General features: G+C 39.6%; 1 protein-coding gene across 1 annotated transcript in view; it reads right to left on the bottom strand.

Annotated features, from left to right (window-relative positions):
• Positions 1-4,312: 4,312 nt before the first annotated feature.
• The window catches only part of KIAA0391 (KIAA0391 ortholog), a gene marked incomplete at its 5' end in the record, with an annotated part of 41,250 nt that continues 23,102 nt past the window's right edge, over positions 4,313-22,460 (bottom strand). The window contains 3 exons of the mRNA XM_009078132.1: positions 4,313-4,444; positions 6,033-6,228; positions 6,831-6,979. Coding sequence (XP_009076380.1) covers positions 4,313-4,444; positions 6,033-6,228; positions 6,831-6,979 — 477 coding nt within the window. The remainder of the gene's footprint in view (positions 4,445-6,032; positions 6,229-6,830; positions 6,980-22,460) is intronic.

Raw genomic sequence — 22,460 nt, 5'->3', positions numbered from 1 at the left:
GCCGGGAGGTCGCGCGTCGGAGCGGGCGGTGCGTCCGGCCCGGCGACAAACCTGCTCCTCGTCTTCCCAACAAAGCGTTACCGCGTGTCCTCAGTGAGCGCAATTTGGAAGCAAATAGCTCGAAAAAAGATGTTGAGGATATTCATAATAAGTAATTGTTGCCGCCGGTGCGCTGTAATGTGGTGTTTAAAAGGCTTTTTGCCAGTGTTCGGTACGAAGGGAAATTCCCCGAATTAAACTCGTGAATATGTGCTTTTTCCGTCTTTCAACATTTTGGGTTTCCCCTACTCTTTGTGGGAAGGCATTTTTTTTAAAGTGGGTCGTTAAAAGAGTTGAAAAAGCTGTGTTTGGTATCCACACCTCTGTATTAAAATACTGTTGTTATTAGATGAGCTTACTCTTTGTCAAAATAGCAGATTACAGGTGCATTTTGTGCACACCACAAAAGTCTTTGTTCTTGAATTTTTCAAAGTACTCTTCCTTGCTTATTAATACTACGGGAAGTGAGATGTCTTGCTGGGTATTACAAGATGCAGAGGTTGTCCCTTTCCTTAGGGAAGCACTCTCTGGGGAGACATGAAGTGTTTAAAGCTGTGAAGCAAGCACTGAAACTCAGAGAACATCCACGTGTAACACAGAGAACATCCACATGTAACACCCTGTCTGCTGGGTCAGACACAGTGTGTCCAGCCCAGTGTTCTGCCAAAAGGGGATGCCCAAGGAAAAGTATTAAGACTAGAGAGAGCCTTTAATGATACACTCCCTGAATCCTCTCCCAGCGTTCAACCAGCTGGAGGGACTTCCCAAGACAGACAGCATGGTTATTTAGTAACCCTTGCTGGTTCCCTGTCATGACCTTGCAGGTCTCCCCTTGAACTCATGTGATCTTATTTCATCCATGGCATGCTATGGCAAGGAGTTGTTCAGTGTAACAACATGTTGTGTGGTTTTGTCTGACACCTCAGCTGTTATCTGAGCCTTCTGTCTGCCAGGACCATTTGATACCAATTTTGTACTGGAAGACACAGCAGGCAATTGATTCTCAGGCATCTCTTCCAGAACACTTGTGATTCTAATGACATTTATGTCTCTTAAGACTACTGTTTTTCCAAGCCAATGACCCCTACCCTTACAGTTCTTCCATGTACAAAGCTCTTCCATTCTGTAACACTAGAGTTTAATGCCTTTTTTTTTGCTTTGAGAAAAAGGGGATGAGAAAATGGAGGTAAATATCAAGCATTCAGTAACTGAGAAAATCTTTAGGTTTGGAATCAAGAATTCAGTATTTCAATTAGACCAAGGAAAGAGTAATAGCTACTCAATACCATGGACATGATGGTGTGGAAGTTATGCCACTTTCAGGATGTAGCTTCCAGAAGTTCTCCATCCACGCAGCAGTTTTGTCAGCTTCCAAAGCCTTGTTTCAGAAGAGCATTCACATGGGTTTGGTTTGATGTTCATCACCTCTGATCAACTATATGAGAGTCACATTCTGTGTTGAGGAAGACTGTTCTCACTGACAACTTTTTAACATGCTAAGTGGGTGACTGTGGAGATGAAGCTTTTCACAAAGTAACTATAGTTGCAGGCTGAATCAGTTCAGTCTTCCTCTATCTTGCCAATATGTCTGTGTCCATGGCACGCAGCAGGCGAAGCTTGTTACTTCCTTCCCATTCCTGTTCTCCCCACTCAGTGTGCTATGAAATGGCAGCCAAGTGTCTTTTGGGGGGTAACAATTGCAGTAATGTCTGGAGGACTTGCCTTCTGGCATTCAGCATGAAACCATGTATCTAATAAATGGCCTTGGATTTTTACTGTACATCTGTACAAACAGCAGTAGATGCCAGACAGATCTGCTGGTAGGTGTCTGTATGCTGCCATTTGGCTCTCACCTTTATTGCCAATGAAACCCTCAGAATTCCTTTTGCATACTCAGAAGCAAATCCTCATATTTATTGCTATCTCAAAATGCTGTTCCAGTAATCTGAAATTTGAAGGCTTACAGCAACACAAAAGAAATCTAACTTCACAAATACCTTAGATCAAGTGCAAATAATTAACCTCAGTCAGAACAGCCTCTGGAGACTGTGCATCTGTGTAGCAGGAGGTATACAACTGAAAAAGTCTGTAGGTTGATCACTAATATTTCCTCTGATTCCAGAGAAGGCCACTAATTCCCTGTAGGGATCTACAGAAAGATGTATTAGCAGCAAACACAGGGAAAAAAAGTCACAAAGCTGACACTGATATTGTGACAACTTCCTGTTTAAATTGCAGATTATGCTCCATCATCCCCTAAATATACTAGTGTGTATTTAGTGAGTGTTATTATTTAGAAGGTATTATGGTATCTCTGCAAGAACAGTTTTTGAGGTGAAACCCAAGTGATTGATTAGGGGCATGTCCTCGGCCAAAAGGAAGTAGAGGATGCATTTATTCCAGTTAGATGTTGAACCTATGCATGTCACCAGGGTGAGGTAAAATACAAACTTCAACAGATGAACATGTCGGCAAGGAAATGGATAACCTGAAGGTGCAGTTCCTGGTCAGCTGAAGCTGACCTAAGGCAGAGCTGCAGGGATCCACCTTCTGCAGCCTGACATTTCAGCCCCTCTCCCACACAGGTACCAGTCCTTGTGCAATGGTGATAGTTCAGTGCAACAAGGCCAATTTTGACCTAGTGCAAACAAAGTTTGGGTTTGCACTCAGCTGACCCAGCTCTGAATTGCTTTGGGCTGCACAAACATCAGAGCTAGTACCAAACGAGGACTGTAACTGCACTGACTGACACCAGCTTATGCTGCTGCAGAACTTCATACACAGGTAAGGGAGCCCCATACACAGCAACAGCAGCTCACTAAGCAATCCTGAAAAGGAAGAGACGCATCAAGGAGATGTGCCAGTTCTCCAACTTGCAGAATTGCAAACACAATCTTCTGACAAATTAAATTATTGAGAAATGAGAGAACTAGATCCAATCTCTCTGCTTTCCCTGGTGGACTCCATGGGAGCTGTCATGTTCTGTTAGAAAAGGGCCCGTGAAGAATGCTACCAACAATACAATGAACTTAACCCAAGGTTCTACGTTACTTAAGAGGCACTCAGCTTCTCTGCACTTTCTGCACAGTACCTGAAGCACATGACTGTATGCAAATCACACCTGCTGGTTTAAAACTGATACCAGAAGTAGAACAAGTGTCAGGATTGCTTCCTGTCATGGAAAAAAATAGCGGGGAACATGTTCGAATGCTAAGAGTACTGAGGGAGCTTGTCATGTGGCACTGCAAGAGCTCAGAGCTGCAAGTACTGTACAAAAAAATCTGCATGGTTCATCTCAGTTTCAAACAGAGGATTTTTCAGTGTATAAGACAAATGTGACAAAACCACATTTCACCTGAGATTTATGTGGGATTTATATGTTTTGGGGGGAGAAGTGTTTTCATTAAAGTTATAAGTGGAATAAAGAAACACCTTTACCATATACACACTTACAAATAATAACTTAGAACATTTTCCCTATAATTTATACTACTTCTCTTGCTTTATAACTGGGGATACATTTTATAGAAATGTCTGTATAAAAATCAGTTTTGTCTATTATTGTCTTTAAAAATTTCTAGTTACCAATTTCTGTTTAAAAAATTTGTGCATTTTCATACACAAACTATTAGAGTGACGTGAAATGCTGTCAGAAACAGCAAGTTTAAGAGTGTGAAAGAGCCACAAAATATTCCACTGGCTGTTTCTTTATTCTTCCAAACAAAATATTAATATATGTTGCTACAACAAATCTCTTGCATTCCACGTGATCAAATGAATCCTAATTAGTGTGAGGAAGTATTAGGTCTATGTGCATCTGGCAAATGGTAAACATATCATTTGTCCCCCTTAGCTTCATTCATTCGAGGCAGACATTGTGCAACACTGCTGCAAGGTCAGCCCCACAAATTGTAAAGGTACTTTGCAAGTCCTGCTTAATTTATTTGAGGTAGAGAGATTATGAATTTCAGTATAGATGAAAAGCTTGATAAAAAAAAAAAGATAAAAAAAACCCAAACTGAAATTCCAAGAGGAAAAATCAAGTTTTAATTCAAATCACAGAAATTTCCTGTAAAGATGGAAATAATGAATCTAATTTGTCCCCACTGGACCAGTTAACAGATTTACTGCAGGAATGATTTTGGTGAAATGCAGTCACTGAATTTTCTTTAGTATCAGGCCTCACATATCAATTGTATTACTGAGTTCTCTGAATCAGCAACAATGATTGAAAAAAAAAAAGCAGCAGCTTCAGTGTGTGCAACGACATAGTTCAGCATTTCTGCTGAATGCAGAGCCATTTTCTTGGTATTTGGTACGAGTACTTTTCCTCAAAAACATCTTTGTAGGGGATATGCCACGTGTCACCTGTAGTCTGCACCACACAGTCGTAGCGGGAAGCAGGCTGTGGGCAGAGAGAGAAAAACAGGCTTTAGGTTTCATACAATGTATTACTACAATACCAATCACAGGTAGCTGTCACTTCCAACACTTACCTTCGAAATCTCCATAGTTTCATCTCTTTTAACAACTCTTATTTTATTTCCTTACACCAAGCAAATTAGGAATCATTATAAATGGCTAAAATTCTGTCTTCAATCAGCACCAGATTATAATGATTTGAGCATAATACACTCTATTTCTAGAAATAACATTTGGTTTTCTGTTAAATTAAATCATATGGGAATTAACTCAGGATGTGGAGTTTATAGGCTTGAACTGATAGGATTTAATGACATTAATAGCATCTTTTATTCATTCTTCCAGTGTATCTCTTTACAGAACTAACTTGCTCTGTCCCAAGGAGAGGTAAGAAGAGGGTTTGTCACTAACATTTTCAGAAGCATCTAGTCAAACAAATAGAATAAACAATACTAAATCAACATATATAGTACAAATATAAAGAAACATAATTGGTTGGCAGTTATGGTTCTCAGAACACACCATCACTCTGTAAGTATAGCCTTGGAAGCCCACTTTGCCACGGCAGCTTCCAGAATAACCTAGAGCACAGCTATGACTGGCAATATCAGTCATCCGAATCACTTGTATGGGAACTAAGATGTGAAAATTACTAGCCCCTCTGTACCAAAGAAAGAAAGAAGGTGTAGCCAAAACGATGTTACTCAGGTAATCCCACATTCATTATTTGGTTCCCCAAAAATAAATGGGTATATGGAAACATGGAACAAAAGGCTCGCATTCTTACAAGCCTCTGTTTCTGTAATTATGAATCCTATTTTACAGTTTTAACCAGAGAAGGAAGAAAATTAGTCTGCATAGGTGCACTGTTGCTTTAAGTAGGCAATAGCAATGCAGACAGATCAGTAAAACAAGCTGCACATAGAATGTCACATGATGGATTTTTCCCTAGAAAAATCTTAGAACAGCTGCATTCCTGTTAATGTACTGTCCATGGCTCACAAGGATCCATGTCTTCTAGACAATAACAGTAGTGCTCTGTTGTAACTTGGTATTATGCTTGGAAGACTGCAATACTGACTATAAACCTGACTGTTCTGGGCTTTCTCTCATGAAACTTTATACATATGTTAGGTTAATATTACAGTGAATACTGAAATATCTGTATTTTCCTGCTTTTTAGAAATAAAGATGAAAGAAATTTTGTTGTACAATTAGAAGCATAGTACTTTGTAGTATTGATACAGTGGAGAATAAGTTATTTCAAAGTTTAAAAACGAAAACATTGTCACTTAGATTTTATAGCAATGGAGAGATTTGTATCCACAAAGTTGTGTTTACATTTACATTTCAATCGTTCAGGCAGCATTCCTTGGCTTTCTGGGAGTTTTCCTGTTTGTGGCATGCTTTGTGAACACAGGGAATTTTCAGTATACATGGAGAGTTTTGAGCTGATTGGGACAAATCCATTTCTTAGACTCCAACAAGACTGTTTTGGCTTCCAGAGTTTGAAATAGCATATCTTCAATGAATATGCTCTGAGTGTTTTCGGATTGAAGCAGAAAACTTACCAGAAAATTTACACGCTTTCCTTCTGCAGAAGGGGCAAACGCTATCTGGTGTCCACGCTGCCACTTGCGGAACAGATGCCGCGTCAGACTGTCGGAAAGACAAGCCTTGTGATCCCGGAGGAAATCTCTAGTAACAAACTTGCAATGCTTGCCCGATCGCAGAGTGGCATATAACAAGAAGGCATCATCTTCAGAGCTTAACAAAACAAATGGAAAGGACAGACGTCATCCACAAGGCAGTAAGAGGCTGCAGGAAATGATTCAAATGCTGATCCAGTCAGCAACACTGAAAATTCCCATCACTACTCTAGTTCCCTGTTAAAATAATACCATGGGGCACCAAAAGCTACAGTACAATAAAAATTAATTGCATGCTATACAGAGCATTCTCCCCTCTTATCACAATCTGATAACACAACCTTTTGCCGCAGAGTTTAACATAGTGCTATGTGGAAAAGAATTGCTAAAACTCATCAGTACACCCCCAAACAGCAGCAGACCACAACTGCACACTGATGCTATCAGAAATTCTCTAAGTTCAGGCCACTGTGCTCTTGGCAGTGTTTGTAACAGCCATAAATCCTAATGAACCATGTACCTGTCAATATGAGTTTAAGTGATAAAATTCTTCAATAATGCAAGTTTTAATATATATGGTTTTTTGAAGCAAGTATAGCAAGGGACATATTTCTCTTTCACACACACAGAGCTAGAGATACCAGTAACAGCACTAAAAACTACAGCAAAATGCACATAAATCAGGTGTTGATCTCCATGATACAATTTTCTTCAACTTACATATTTTCAGCAAAGAAGAAGTCTGCCTTACTCTGCATCTCCTTCATAATCTCTCTTTTCCAATTCAAAGAGTTAATCAGCATATGTTTGCGGCCCAGCACAAGCAGCCGGACGTTCTCTTTCGCCAGGCAGTTGACAGCATCAAATAGCTGCAGAAAACAAAGCAAACCCAAAGGTTTTCTCAGCTGTAAAAACAGACTGACAAGGAACACTTCCACATGTATGTCTCAGCTAGTGGGATTTCCAGAGCACCCTCATTTCCTACAGTTCTTAACTGCAATACGGATGAAGGAGATAATGAAATCAAGTCCCTAATGACAAAGCAAAAAAGAAACAACAAACCAGTCCATTGTAGGAAGCTGCTCTCAACCACACAGAAAATACATTGCTATTATAAACCTTTCCCAGCTCTTTGCCATCATATACATATAATGGAGAGAAGTGTTTAAAAATATTTCCCTTGCAAATATTTCTACATGTCTTGTTTTATAACAGCAAATGCAGCTTAAATAAAAACAGATGTGTAGATATTCCTGGGGCAAGCCGTGGATCCGGGAAAATCACAGCCAGTCCTGCCACCCACTTGTGAACCAACATCCTGAGGTGGTAAAGTCACCACTAGGGCCTTCTCACCGGCCTCTTAGGGCTGTGCCTGCTCCGCTGTAAATGCTCCTCAGGACTGGCACTCCTGCTGGAGCTTTCCCTCCCTGCTCTGCTTGGACATGGCTCATGGAGGGCAAACGTTCTGGCTTTCAGAATCCAGGTTATTACAGTGGACTGCTCACAAAGCAAGGGCATTTCAGGGGTTTTTTGAGACTGAAACATCCATCATGCTTGAAGGGCAAGGACAGTATGCTCAGCCACCAGAGAAAGGTGTTTCCAAATTTGTACCTGCATTTGCTGACGCTATTTGTCAACGTACAATCTCCCGATTTTTCTTTAATCTCTCTTCCTGCTTTTCTAGCTACTTCCCTCTTCCCTTTTCTCCCTGCAATACCTCAAATTGCCTCTCTTGCCCTTTCCCCTCCTTTCCTCCTATTTGTGATCCTTATCATTATTTGAGATCATTAGCTTTTGCTTCAGGGGCTATAAAGAATTGTTCTTCTAACTCTTGTGCACAATTTCACAATGCATTTAGTTTGATGTACCTGCAAGTACCAGGGGAAAGTGGTGGTTCCACTCAATCCTCTCTCAAGCTGCACATCCTCATGACTTCTCTTGTGTCAGATCTAACAATGCCCCAACTACCCACGAGCCCACTGACCCAAGAAAAGACTTTTTTTTCTTCGTAGGGTTGAGCTTGCAGCAACTCAACAGAGAGACTCAAGTCAAAGGCAATGACTGACGGGAACACATCGCTGGTGGTGGTGAGGACAGGAACTGTGGGACTGCCCTTCACAACAAACGACCTGCACGTGGCTCAAATTAAGTATGCCATGAATTTGGACCTGAGGATCTGGGAGAGGAGGCCAGAAGATTTTCCACATTAATTTTAACTGCTGACCTCTAAGCTGCTGTTGCCAGCATTGACTCTGAGGGTCTGAAGGCTCTGTTTTCATAGTGACATAGAGTCTCAGTGCTAACACAATGTACAAGAGCCTAACTATGGGAACTGACTTCCTGCCTCCAGGAGGTCACACTGAATATTGGCTATGTGTGCATACAATCTACTTTTCCTCGGTTAAAACAAACAGGCATGATGTGAGCAGGAGAAGACCACACACAGTAATTTCTGCCCATAAAACAGCAGGCCAAAATAAAACCAGCATTCTCTTTGTGTGCCCTGTATCTTTGGAGATAAGTTTCAGAATTCCTCATGGAACACAGAATTGGCAGATATAAACAAAAGCCACCATTTGTATGTTACTGGAAGGCTTTCACAGTAAGCATAATATGTAGTAACATATCTTCTCATCTATGTCACATAATTTATTTGATTATTAGATTAGGAGGTTATTAAAAATTCAGTTTTTCAATATTGACATTTCTTTTTGGAATATCTCACCTGGGCAGTAAAAACTGCCTCATCGATTTTACTTGTTTACAGTCACTTTTTATTTTCTGGTTCTCATGCACTGACCCTTGCAAATAATTGGGATACAAATACCAAAGGAGAATTAAGTTGGTTAAGCTGGGTTCATTAAAGCTAATAAAAGTTAGGAATTTACCTACTGCATCCACATACATTTTCACGTACAGAAGTCAACAGCGAAGAAGTGAGACACTGGCACAGGTTGCCCAGGGAGGTAGTAGATGCCCCAACCCTGGTAGTGTTCAAAGCCAGGCTGGATGAGGCCTTAAGCAACCTGATCGAGTGGGGAGGTGTCCCTGCCCATGGCAGGGAGGGTTGGGGCTAGATGATCTATAAGGTCCATTCCAACCCCTAAAATTCTATGATTCTATTATATCAACCATGAGTAACTTAAGCAACCCCTAACAATTTCCAAATGAAAATACTTCTTTTTGCCTAATGTTTTGATATATTAAGGGAAGGTTAGCAGAACTCATGTGGAAAAAACAAAGTTCAAAGTGTTTTCAAAGAATGCTTCAGAAACTGACTCCACACAGTCAAAAATAAAAAATCTTGACATCAAGATCATCCTGATGGCACAACACAAAAAAAAAGTCCTAAAAACAGACTATGAGTGAAAGGAGGGTCAGGAACATAACTGCACTGCTGGTATTGAAAGTCAATAAAGATTTGCCAGTGTTTAAACTGCTAGAGTTTACCCCCAATAAAAACATGGAAACACTTTGAATTACACTTAGGTTTCAACAAAATGACAACTGGATTTCCAGAAGCAGATTGGTCAGTGGGGGTCATTCCCAAGTTTATAAAACACCTGACTGTCTTAGATCCAGCTCCCTTAAGTCCTTCTTTCTGCAGGTTATAACTAGTGGCACTTTGCACCTGTTAATCATGTGGACTTTCTTATCCTACATATTAATAGCATATGAGGCTCTCTAGTGTGAAGTGCTTCTGGGGAAACACTGAGAGGTTGGTATAAATTAGCTGCAGTTTTACCATGGAAAAACTCAAACTAGGCTTAATTCATAACAAAATGAAAGGGACTCAACATCAACAAACTTTGAAACTCCTGCTTGCGTAACAACACACTGTCCCTTCTGCACTTACCACAGAGATTAACCTTACTTACACAACTAAAACACAGAAGATAGAAATTATTTTTGTTTTCATAAGATCAAAAAATAGTTTTGTCCTGCACACCCACTTGCCTGACACAACTTTACTAAAGAGCATTTCATCTCATTTTAGGCTTGGGTACTTAAGAGGGGTGGTCTACAGGGGGTCACAGAACTTACATGGGGGTTTTCTACGTGTGTTTACTCCCACGCCTGGCTGCTTCTCAAGAAAGGAAGACATGAGACACAGAGTAACACTTGTTTAGTCATAGAGGAAACTAACTGAACATATTACTGTTAACAAAACCCCCAGCAATAATGATCTCTCATTTTAAAAGACACAGGTATTTTATTAATCTAGTATTTCCAGAAGTTATATAAACATTATTATGTGCCACTACACAATGCAAATATACTATGTGCAGTAAGCTCTATGTAGATGCACCTTTTGAATGTTCCTAGATAATTTAGACAGCAAACATCAGAAGCTCAATTGGACAACCTGTTCATAAGGCAATCTGTACAAGCACTTAAAAATATACAACACAAATTCCCTACGCTATCGATTTTCTTGAAAATGAGGATTACAACATTAGTGGAAGGCAGACCTTTTATAAATGAGTGTCTTTCAAATTTGGATGGCAGAACATATAAACCCACATTTTCTCTGAAAACAGGAATTAGAAGATGCCATTTGACACAGAAGGGAAAATAAGCATGGTTAACTGGCTGCTTCAATTCATATGGCAAGATGTGGCTGAGGCAGAGTAGCCAGAAGTTGTGACTCAGTGCTGTCCTGCACAAATCACTGGCCATACCACAAAGCACTAGAACTACTACTGGATCACATAAATAACTACCACTGCAGTCAGTCATACTTTCTTTTCTTCCAACAGGGTACATCAGGAGGATACATGTTTCTTTCTGAACTACACAGACATTTTGATCATCTGCAAAGATCACTAGAGCCTTCCTCAAGAAACTCATAGCCAATGTGTTCTTCTCACAAGGAGTTCTCTTTCAATTATTTCTTTGCTGTCCCAGTCTGTTTTTAATTAGATATTTCTCAATCTCCTTAACATTTTACTTCAATCTAAACAATTTCGTGTTGCACTTCACCAAATGACTCTGATGAAGCCAGGGTGTAGCCATGTGGTTCTGCTGCGAATCAGTGAAAATCTAGCACAGTTGTAGCACACTTCAGCTGAGGGTATACAATTTAGCTTTATGTGGGACACTCCCAGAGATAGGAGCTATTTCCTACAAGTAAACAAGTTCTTTTTCATTTCTGCAGCAATGCCATTTAATGGAATTTTCCCTCTACCACCAAGCTCCAGCTCTCATATCACTATGTGTCTTTTTTATTTCTATTGTTCTGATACAATCTATTTGTTGAGCCATCACAGCACAATCACAGCCACACTCAAACACCAGGGCAGATCAGAGGAGCTGAAGTGAAAACAGATGGGGAGGCAGAGCAGTAAGACAGAGAATATATATTCCACATGATCATGCTGATGTTGAACTATCATGTAAAAAGCCTGAGCTTTGAAAATAAATAAAGCAACTGAAAATGCTATAACTGCTAGTTTTACATTTTAAAAATCAGTTATACCTTGGAAGAATTACTTTTTAGGTAAGAATAAATATTAACAGTTTCCCATGAGAAGGGAGCTTTTTTATACAAATTCCTGAAGTAGTTTTGCACTGACCAACATTCACAATTCTGCACAATCTAAAGGGGATCAAACACAGGAGTTAAACTGGGATGGCAGGGAATCCTTGTCACACTGCAAGATCAATTATTTTTTAAATTTCACAATAGCCTCATGAAGTGAATGCATAATGACATCTCCATTTTACACAAGTGCATAATGGAGCACGAGGAAGATAGATTAATTACTTTACCTCATACACGGAAGTATGAGCAAAGCAGGATACAGATTTCCTAAGGCTTCACTGCCAGTCATCCTTTGTGATCACTCGATCATGCTGTGCCATGTGTATGCAGTTTCAAAGGTTAGCTTGTAGCAGGATAGCCTTTCTCCTTAGATAGTACCAGTAGTTTCCCACTTGTTAGATGGGAAATCCCTAAACACTGTTGCTGGGAGGCAAATACCATTCAGTGACTCAGCAAAAGGTGAGTCAGCTGCATACACGTATAGCACGAAGAAGTAATCACCCCAAAAATATTTGAATCACATTTTTTATTAATAAATCATGTTTGACGCTGTCTAAACATCTGGTTTCACTAAGTGCCATTTAAAAGCAAAATACACCTACAATCACATTATCTACAAATAACAGCAACAAACTGCTCTATTATTGTTATTTTCACTTGTTAGCACTGCCTCCCACCCAACACTGCAGGTGTGAAGCTGCAGAGGAAACGCCAGCACTGACCACTTAGAGCTGCTCTAAGTACACTGTGTTAGGTGGGGTGAGCATGGGCATTCTCTCCGAAGGTCAGCAAGCAATTGGAGCTGGATGAAGGAAGTAATTGTCCTGGTTTAGCCTGCACTGCGTGAGCGTCCTTCCTGTGTGCAGTTTTGGGCACCATGACATAAGAAACATATAGAGCTATTAGTGTCCACAGGAGGGCAACAAATATAGTGAAGGTCCTAGAGGGGAAGCCATAAAAGGAGTGACTGAGGTCACTTGGTCTGTTCAGCCTGGAGAAGAGGAGACTGAGGAGAGACCTTGTAGCAGTCAACAACTTCCTTATGAGGGGAAGCAGAGGGGCAGGCACTGATCTCCTCTCTCTATTCAGTGACAGGACCTGAGGGAATGGCCTAAAGTTGTGTCAGGGGAGGTTTAGGTTAGATATTAGAAAAAGGTTCTTCACTCAGAGGGTGACTGAGCACTGGAACATGCTCCCCAGGGAAGGGGTCACAGCACCAAGCCTGACAGAGTTCCAGAAGCATTTGGACAAGGCTCTCAGGCTCATGGTGTGATTCTTGGGGCTGTTCTGTGCAGGGCCTGGAGTTGGACTTTGATGACCCTTCTGGGTCCTTCCTAACTCAGGAGATTCTATGATTCTATGAATCAATTCCCACCATCACCACATTTATTTAACTTAAGACTTTCACCATTTTTGGTTCCCCTTTTCCATACTGTAGACCAAGAAAAGAAGCTAAAAAAGCCCCTGTGTATTTTAGCCTCACACACAGCAGAGAGAGACATGATGGGAAGGTGAAAGTTTTTCCCACAGCACGGCCAGTTACCCAGGGAAGGCAAGTGTGCTGCTTGCAAAAAAGGCTGGACTTTCTCACTGGCCCTGGTAATTTCACCAAAGCAGATTCAATACAATTACCACAGCACCAAATACAAATGCTTCTTATATTCTCTACATTACTACTGATGACACAGTATAAATTAATCTCAAAGTCCTCTTTACTTAAATGCAGGGGCAGCAAACACATTTCTTGATCCCCCTACAGATAATCTGCCCTTGACTAGCAAGGGGGTAGCTACTTAGAAGGGAAAGCAGTGATGGATGAGTAAGTAACAGTCAGTAAGATTAATCAGCCTGCTTGACTTTCTGCTCTTGAGACAGCCACAGCTAACACTTGGGAATTATCCCTTACAACACTGGGGATATCTGCAATACTGCAGAAACAATATTGTCGGGAATACTTGTATCCTGTGTTACAGTAGGACTATTTAGATTGATGAAACACATCACCATGCAAAACTTTACCAGCGACAGCACTTCACGCATCAATGACAGCAATCACACAATGTTTAACATGTTTTAACCTGTCTACATTGACTCCACGCCTAGAATTGACTTATCCTCTCTTGACGCATTCACTAGAGATATGTCTTCACTCCCTATCACAAGCCATTAAAATTTGCAGTCCATTTTTAGATGTCAATTTTCACTCTTGACTTCACAGTCAGCTCTATTAATCAAAGGCAGATTATTGATTGAGGAGGAAAACTAAACCACAGAAGCAGATTCCCAAGTTGATTTAATATAGATTGAGGACCGTACAGTAGCCTCAGTTTGCTCAGATGTGGTGATAACTAAATATAGCTTCTCTGCTTGCAGAGTAAGTTTGTATTCAGAGGCTGAAGATGCTTTTGCAGCCAGGTCCAAATTGACTGGTACCATGTGTGTACCAAGACACCTGGTGCTCCTGCACAGTCCAGTGTTCCCAGTGCCCGGAGGACTTGGCTCAAGTGCAAAACTGGGTGGATATACACACATTACTTCCAGGTCAAAACTGACTACAATGATACCCCATGGACTGCGCCCAAGCTGATGAGCCCTCCTGAATCCTGGGTAGTGGGAATAAAAAAGCAGAGTAACTGTAAATATATTCAGGTCAGATACAGAAGAAATAGCACAATTTGTGTTTTCCTGTATTCATGGTACCCTGGCTATTATGCCAGTAATGGAGATACCTTTAATTACAACTCTACTTGTTTCTGACTGAAGGTATAACCAGCTCAAGATAATTTCTGAAACAATTCTGAATGTAGAAGTAATATGTTTGCAGTCTCTGACATTACATTCTGCTCTATTATAAAATGTAGGTAAAGTTTCCAATTTCAAACAAGCTTGAAGAGCCATCCCTGTTTTTTATTCTACTGACCAGCTCAGAGAACAGCCCAACACAAACCAAAATCATGTAAATTAACTTCAGGTTTGGGAAGACTGTTACGAATTTCTCCTGTGCAGATAGGGAGGGATAGGTCCCTATCCTTCCCAGCAGAGAGTCATATAAGAAAAAAAGGTTTTGAAATAGGCATTTTCTAATATGTAATCTAATTACAGTCATATCCTGCTCTGTCTTATTCCCAAAAGGCACAAGAGTGATCTGATGGGCAATGAAGCTGTGTTTCCTGGAAGAATTAACAGAATCAAGGTGGGATGCGTGTGGAGACAGAAGAGACATATACACAGCTGAAACACAGAATTGAAGTGTGTGATATGAAGGATGGGAAGGCAGGAGTGGGATCATCAGGTGGAGGAGTCTGGCTTTTCAGAATGGATTGTCACTTCTAAAAGATCTCAGCCACTCCGCCAGACCTTATATCTGACAAACCTTTTAGTGTGACCATTCTTGCTCACACTTTTTGAATGTCTCTGCTTTTGAATGGTAATATTTTCATCATCATGACCTTTAAATGAATAAAGTTCAACCATGCATAAAAGAAGGAAAAATGGGTATTGACAATAGTTAAAATGTTGTTAAATGAACAATGCCAAGAACTCTGGAAATTATGATTAAAGATATGGACAGTTGGGGAACTGCTGAATTTTATAGTCTAAATTGCAAAAGAGAAAAGACAATTTTTTTCTGACTCTTACAACAATTCAAGAAGTACATGGACAAACAAATACGCTTCAGTTGCATAATGGCATTTTTGGAAGTTGAATTTTGTAAATCACTGCAGTGCCAGTCAAGTTTCTCAATCTAAAAGTTTTGTTAATCAGCTACAATACCATTTTCTTTCCCAATCACTTACAAAAAATGTAATGCTGATTTAAACATGCAAGCAGACCCTTTGATGTTGGCCCAGCAATCACAAAGTTGGAATAAAAATGGAAGAGAAAGGGTGAATCTGAAATCCAAAGCAGCATTCTGCTAGGACAGCAACTGGGAAATCTCCAATTCACACGTAACTCTAGTCCAGTCCTAGCAGCTTACTTTTTCTATTTTAATTACAACTTAGGTTTTCTATTTTAATTGTGGACTGGCAGTAAAATGTTCCCTTTCATGAATTTGAACTTTCTGAATGTCCTCCTTTTTTGAGTCATGTAAAACTGCAACGACATTTCTTCTGATCCTCTCTGAGATGTTTTTTTCCTACACAGCTGATACCATTGTATACTTTTATCTCTCCTTACTCATCTTCCTTCTTGTAACAATGAACAAATACCAAGATCCTGACAATACACATGGGGCAGGTTATACAGATTTTATTTTATCCAGACATCTCCTGAGAACATACTGTTTTGTACCAAAACCTGGAGATTTGTGAAGTATTAAAAAGGGTTATCAGTATCAACCCTTCACACCAAAGAGAGGAGCTAGGTGGTCCTGTCTATCTGTGATTATACAAAAGTAGGAAAAGAAACATGTAAAACCTGAAAGAGCAGGAAGTGTTTCCTTTGCATTTTAACATGTCAACTTTGTCCTCATCCTTAAATTCTTTATGCCTACACTGCACATCTTCAACAGCGTTTTCTTACCAATCACTATACATTGCTCCATTGCACCAAGTATTACATATATGTCATCATTAGATTCTTGAGGAAGCAAGTTACATAAAAATGAAAAGCTATGAGGTTTTACTTACAGGCTTCAGTAGTGAAACTTTGCCTGTCAGAACGACTGACTGTAAATGGAATAACTGTCCCAGCTGAAGTCACAGCTTCAGGAGTCTACCATCTGCCACTGGAAATGCATCCAGTCGTCTCCATTACATTGACACTCCTGCTTTGCTACTATTATTGTAGCAGCTGTATACAAAGACTTAAGGACATAATGGAGTTTCTCTTGCCATTTTTCACTTTAGAAACAATGTAAAAAGCTAGCTATTAGACAGGAACATTTGTGAACTAAATGTAGCTGTGCCAGTCTTAAGATTTTAACAGTGTGGGCCAGAAGTTATATGTCAGTACTGAAGATCCAAAATGTGAGCAGGCTCTCCAGGTGGTGGTGGTGGTGGTGGTAGCAGTAGTGATGGGGTGTTACGAAAATGAAAACACAAGCTTGACTGATCTTTTCCATAGATAGGAAATAACTTTGGTGCAGGCCTGAAATTGGCTTCGTAAGACTGAAACTGACAGTTTAAAAGATACCAATACTTTAGCTCTCACCGCTGTCCTATGCAGATGTCTGCGCAGCGTGACTGAACTAGTCTGACCTTAAGTGTTTTCCCCCTCTCCAATCTGTGGTTCAAAAAGTCCCAGAGAGTACTTTTGTTCTTTGAGGAAAGGTGCCACAGCAGCTGGGGAGATCATGGTTACGGAAGACACAGGCATGATGCTGTTCAAGGTCATTAAACCTATGCTTCTGCAGCAATATCCCAAGTTTTAATAAACTTGATAGAGTTCCACGAAAACTTTAAAATAAAGACTATTTCTAAGCTAAAAGGTCAAGAGGCTTATCATCCAGGTAGAATGACATGATAACCAAAGAGACACATCAGTAAACTGATTGCTTGCAGTTGGAAGAAGCACTGGAGTATGACATGCAGTAAACATTTACAACACAATTTTCACACAGCTTTTCTTCTGTTTCTCATTAGCACTATTTTCCAGCTGCCTGCTACAGGTTACTTTCCACAGGTTACCTTCAAAACTTTTATCTATCTTCAAAAACAATTGTTCCAATAAGAACTTTTGCAGCTCTTAATACATATAAATACATTAACAAACACTACTGAAATGAGTGGTGATTTCTCTCTGAAGGTCAAAAAGATGAAAAATTTGTTTAATATGAAAGAGAATATATAAAATGTTCTTCTTCCAAAGTATAAAAATACGCAGAAGCAAACTAAAGCACAAAGGCCTGAGATGGAGGAACAGCTGTGTTGTCAGTCAGGCCCACTGGGAGTCAACCATGCACCAAGGCTTTAATTGAGGAGGGACCAAGGAGGGAATCTGTTTAATACTGCTAAGAGCATAACTGGTGTTTACCAGGCTGGAGAAAAATTAGGGGACTCTCATATACACCAGCATACCTTGCACTGCCAGTGCCATGATACAGAGTTCAATTGCCTCAGTTGGATCAAGGCTGACTCTGGTAACTCACTATCCGTACAAAACCAGCAAAAATGTGATGCAGACTGTATCCTAAGTGTGTACACCATGGGTCAGCACTACTTCTCTTCACACAGTCATTAATTTTGACCATGCATCACTGCAGACTCCTGCCATTTTACTACTAGTAACACTGCTGGCAGTATCCATGCCTGGAGATCACAGACAGTGAAGGTCTGAAAGCCCCCCATGATAGCTAAAATTCACAAGACCTAATTTACTTCAGTGCTTTTATGTAAGTTTATTGATAGCAGTTCGCAATACTCATTAGCTGGACACTGGGCAAGCCACTGTTTCATCTGAAGTATTTTTCTTTAACTCAGAAGATACAGCAATTTGACAAACAGATAATACTGTCAGCTCTTACAAATTAATTATGGATAATACTTGGCATTTGTCTAAAGGCTCAGCCTCCTGGAAACAACTGGATATATGAAAAACTTCCTCAACTTAGCAATTTTTTCCCATTGTCAAGTAAAATAAGCTGGAGAATATGAAAATATGACCACCAGAATGGCTTGGACAACAGAAACCAGATAAGAACCCTCCCACTATTTTATAAAAGGATCTATCTTTTTAAAGTAAATTTTGGTTTGGGGACTCAGAATTACAGTTTCCAGGTATCTGTATATGACTATACCAGCCAACACATTTGAGGAATTATGCTGCATCTTTCCCTCCTTTGCCCATTTCCATGGAAAGGATACACATACCCAGCTAACAACTCCTGGAGCACTCAGGACTGAATAGCAATGCTCAAGCGCAAGACAGAACTATAGTTTCAGAAGTATTTTGTTTACCAAATTTCCCAGATAGCAAAGGGTTAAATCTCTGTGTCATATTACTGGTTATGTCAGCTAAGCTGTCAGACTGAATGGTCTTGTGGAAATGAGAGTGAGTGGGATGACAAAAGAGAAATCCCTAACCTATAGCATTCAAATTTCTGAAAGCCCATTTGGGACTGCCCATTTAATGGAAAGTTAGAGATTTTCACTCTACAAGGCATGAAAGTATGAAGATACATACATACCAATGAGAAGTGAAAATGTCAAAAACCTCCAATTCTTTTATTTAAGACACTTCCTCTAACTATTGAGACTTAGGGCCATTACACACAAATGGGTTTAAACAGTACAGAGCGACGTTTTACAGGGATATCCTGTACATGGCTCCAGATGATTAAAGCAGCATAGTGACATTAATATTAGACATGCCCAAGGTAACTACTCCTAATAAGAACCAGGGTAAATCAACATCATTAAGACTGTCTGGTTCTGCTCTATGACTCCTTGCCTGCTTTTACTACTACTTCATTTTATTTACTCAAATGTGTGGCAACTTAGGGCTGTGGCGGAAGAAAATGCCTATCAATCAGTCAGGTGGCAGTATAGGTGGTATTCAAGGAATAGGTATTTCACTGTACTTTTTTAGAATTTTCACTGAATGCAGAAGCTCAAATTCCAGTGAACCACAGCTCTAACAAACACCTACATCATACTTCTATTTTTCAGTTTTTTTAGTGTATAGTGTAAGCACCTACCTAGTTTATCCTATATCACACAATTAGGAAATAAACAAGCAGAGAAGGCATCAGCAAGGTTGATCTTTCCACACTGGTACCCCATGTAAGTTAGGAACAGCTCCACAGAGCCATGGATCTGAACTGACTTTTAACTGCTGTTAAGAGAGCTTAGGCACACACTGTACATAGCTTGCTCATGGAGCCACATCAACATGACTCCTTAAAAGCTCAACTCTCAAAAAGATTCAAAATATTAGAGGCAGAAGCAAAATTTCTGCCAACTCACTGTTTCCTTTTGTCAAGCATAGGAGCAAGCAGGTAAATAGATAAATGCTGAACAATAAGAAGGATAGACATAAGCACCACTAATACTTCCTAATTTATCTAAGAGGTAAGTTAGTATCATCAATATGACAGAAGCACAGGTCCAGTTTTAACAGTCACTACAGGAAACACTGTGCAAGGATAGGACAACGCAGCACCTGAAAATGGTAGAAACTAGTTGGAAAAATTAGACACAAGTATCAGTTAATACTTCATTAAATTGGTTGGAAAATAGAGTATATAACGTCTACATAATTCTGACAACCACTTTAGCTTCTGACTCACCTGACTCACTATAACTTCAATGCATATTTCCAGCTAGAACTGTGAAAAGAAATATCATTAAAATCAGATCATTAAAGAACTGATTGGTGAATAATAAATCAGGAAGAAACAGCATCACAAGTGAGGATTTCTGGGTGGAAAAGAAAAACCAGCAGATATATGAAAAGATTAGTATGAAATATGCAAATGACTTGAAATAGAGAATTTCTCAAGAAGAAAAAGATTTCCTAACAAAGAGAAAGGGCAGTAAGTGTAATGCCAGAGATTAAGCATTCAAAGTGATTTAAAATGTAATTTTGGGGGATCATATTTAGGAAATACTATTTATAGAACAGAAAACAGGAATTTTATGGAGATGTACAGAAAAAGGAGAACACCAACATAAATGATGCTTTATAAGGTCATTTCTTCATCTACTGCTTTTCAATTACTAATTTTTAAGATCTTGAGGTAGGTATCTTTCTTGGAGGATGGGAGTGAAGATTTCTATTGTATAACAGTTAGTACCATGGCTACTGAGAAGTAAATACCTATACAGAGCTTTACATTTTCAGTTCATTCCTTATCATTTACAAAAATACAAAGCAGATCTAAAAGTTGTAAAATCATGTAAGCAACAAGGGATACCAGGTTAAGGAGCAAATAAGGAAAAGTGTTTAGAAAGCATCTGCAAGTACCAAGGAAAGTTCTCTTGGTTTACACACAGAGATAGGAATTACCTTATACCTAAGGTGGATGTCTGCACCAGTAAGCCACTGACCTGCTAGGCTAGCATTATGTGTGTCTGAGCTGGCCTAAGCAGATAAAAGGCTCATTTTCAGGCAATCCTGCAACTCAGGACCCTCTTCTGTATTTTATTTCAGCTTAGGTCAGGTCCCAAAACTCTCTAGAAAAACTTTCCTAGAGTTCATTCGACATAACAGAGGAAGAACCTGTGCAGGTGAGCATTGCCTGTCCTAGAAATCAGCGTGTGGGTTGTTTTTTTCCTGAAAATTTCAAGAACAGCGGCAGCAAAGGCAGCCATAGCTTTTTTGTTATGTTCTTGGCACTGGTGTTCTTGCTACCTTACTCCTGGTCCTCACATGGTACCAAGCAACAGAACCCATTACAAGTCCCAGTATGTATGATAATAGCTTAATGGCAAATTTCTGGTAGCAGCCCACAGGGAAGCAACAGATATTTGAATGAAATCTCCTCTTTACATTAGCACAAGTAAACATATTAGCTTAATCTCATTTGATCTAAATTAGATTCACACCACAGATAAAGGCATAAGTCTGAATTAGTCTGGGGACTATTTTATTTTGACTTGGTTTTTTTCCCCTGCTTCCTTTCCCCTCCCTTGTTTGGAGGAACTGCACAAATGTAGCCTTAAATAAAACAAGTAAAGGATAGAACAGGGATGGCCTCTTCCCTGTCACCTCTGCATCTGATGTACAAATCACTACTGGAAAACAGTGAGGTTTTCATACAAAGTGTTTGTTACAAAAGGTCACCTGTAATGGCCAAAAGTATTTGGATAAGAAGAGTTCTTACCATTTTTCTTGAATTCAGTCTGAAACGAGAACTCTTCTGAATTGGTTTTAAGCGAGTATACTGCCAGCATGATTGTGTTCCCAGCAGGGAATTTTAATTCAGGTGAAATGGGTCTCCTAGATTCAAATAGGAGTTCCTATTCTCATGTTCCAGACAACAGAAACAATCAGTTTATTAAGAGATTTAGATTAAAAGCTGTGGACAATTGTACTTGAATTTCTATGAATCTAAGAGTAAATAAAAATAAATTACTTTGGCTTCGGTTTTAAACTTCACTGCAGGTTACAGTAATTTAATAACCTCAATTTAAATATATTTAATTATCTACATATAAATGTCTCTTCCACTCCTGCTCAACAAGTAGAGTGCAACTAGGGAAAAACCAACAGTTGCAACTTAATGCATTGCTGGATCATTAATCACTGAGTCAATATGCTGAAATGCCTGGGAACAACCCACTGCTCAAAAAATTTAGGATTTCGTAACTTCATAAATTAATCCAAATGCACTTTAAGCTTTTGTTTCATTGTACCTTTTCTCTTTTAGATAACAGAGCTTCCAAATACGTTTTATTTCCTTCTCTTACTAAAAATAAAGCCAGGTGTAAACCCAAAATCAAATGCTTTTCAAATACATAAATAAATCCAGATGTACATGAATGAACACAATCATTGTTCTGAGGTTTATCCATGCTACCTTTAAGATGACACTTAATCCAGCATTTCACAGGCTCAAATCAAGTATTTATTCTTACAGAGAACTGGCCTATAGTAACCCAACCTTCACATTTTCTGGACTATTTCCCACAGCCTCTCACTATAACCAAGGCTCTTCGTGTAAGAAGCATTTTCTAATGAAGCAGTTCAGTTCCCTAAGGACCAGGTTTCCAATCTGAAGGCACAGCACACCTCTTATTGCCACACTGATAACGATTCCATTATTATGTCAATCAGCTGAGCTGCCCAAAAGAAACTCATCTGGGGGTTTCTAAGGGAGACATGAAAACAGCAAAACTGAAACTCATCCAGTTCAGAACATA

The sequence above is a fragment of the Acanthisitta chloris genome, unplaced genomic scaffold, assembly GCF_000695815.1.
Source record: "Acanthisitta chloris isolate BGI_N310 unplaced genomic scaffold, ASM69581v1 scaffold32327, whole genome shotgun sequence".
Lineage (NCBI taxonomy): Eukaryota > Metazoa > Chordata > Aves > Passeriformes > Acanthisittidae > Acanthisitta > Acanthisitta chloris.
Note: the sequence above shows the minus strand (reverse complement) of the source record. Positions and strands in the feature narration are given on the sequence as shown.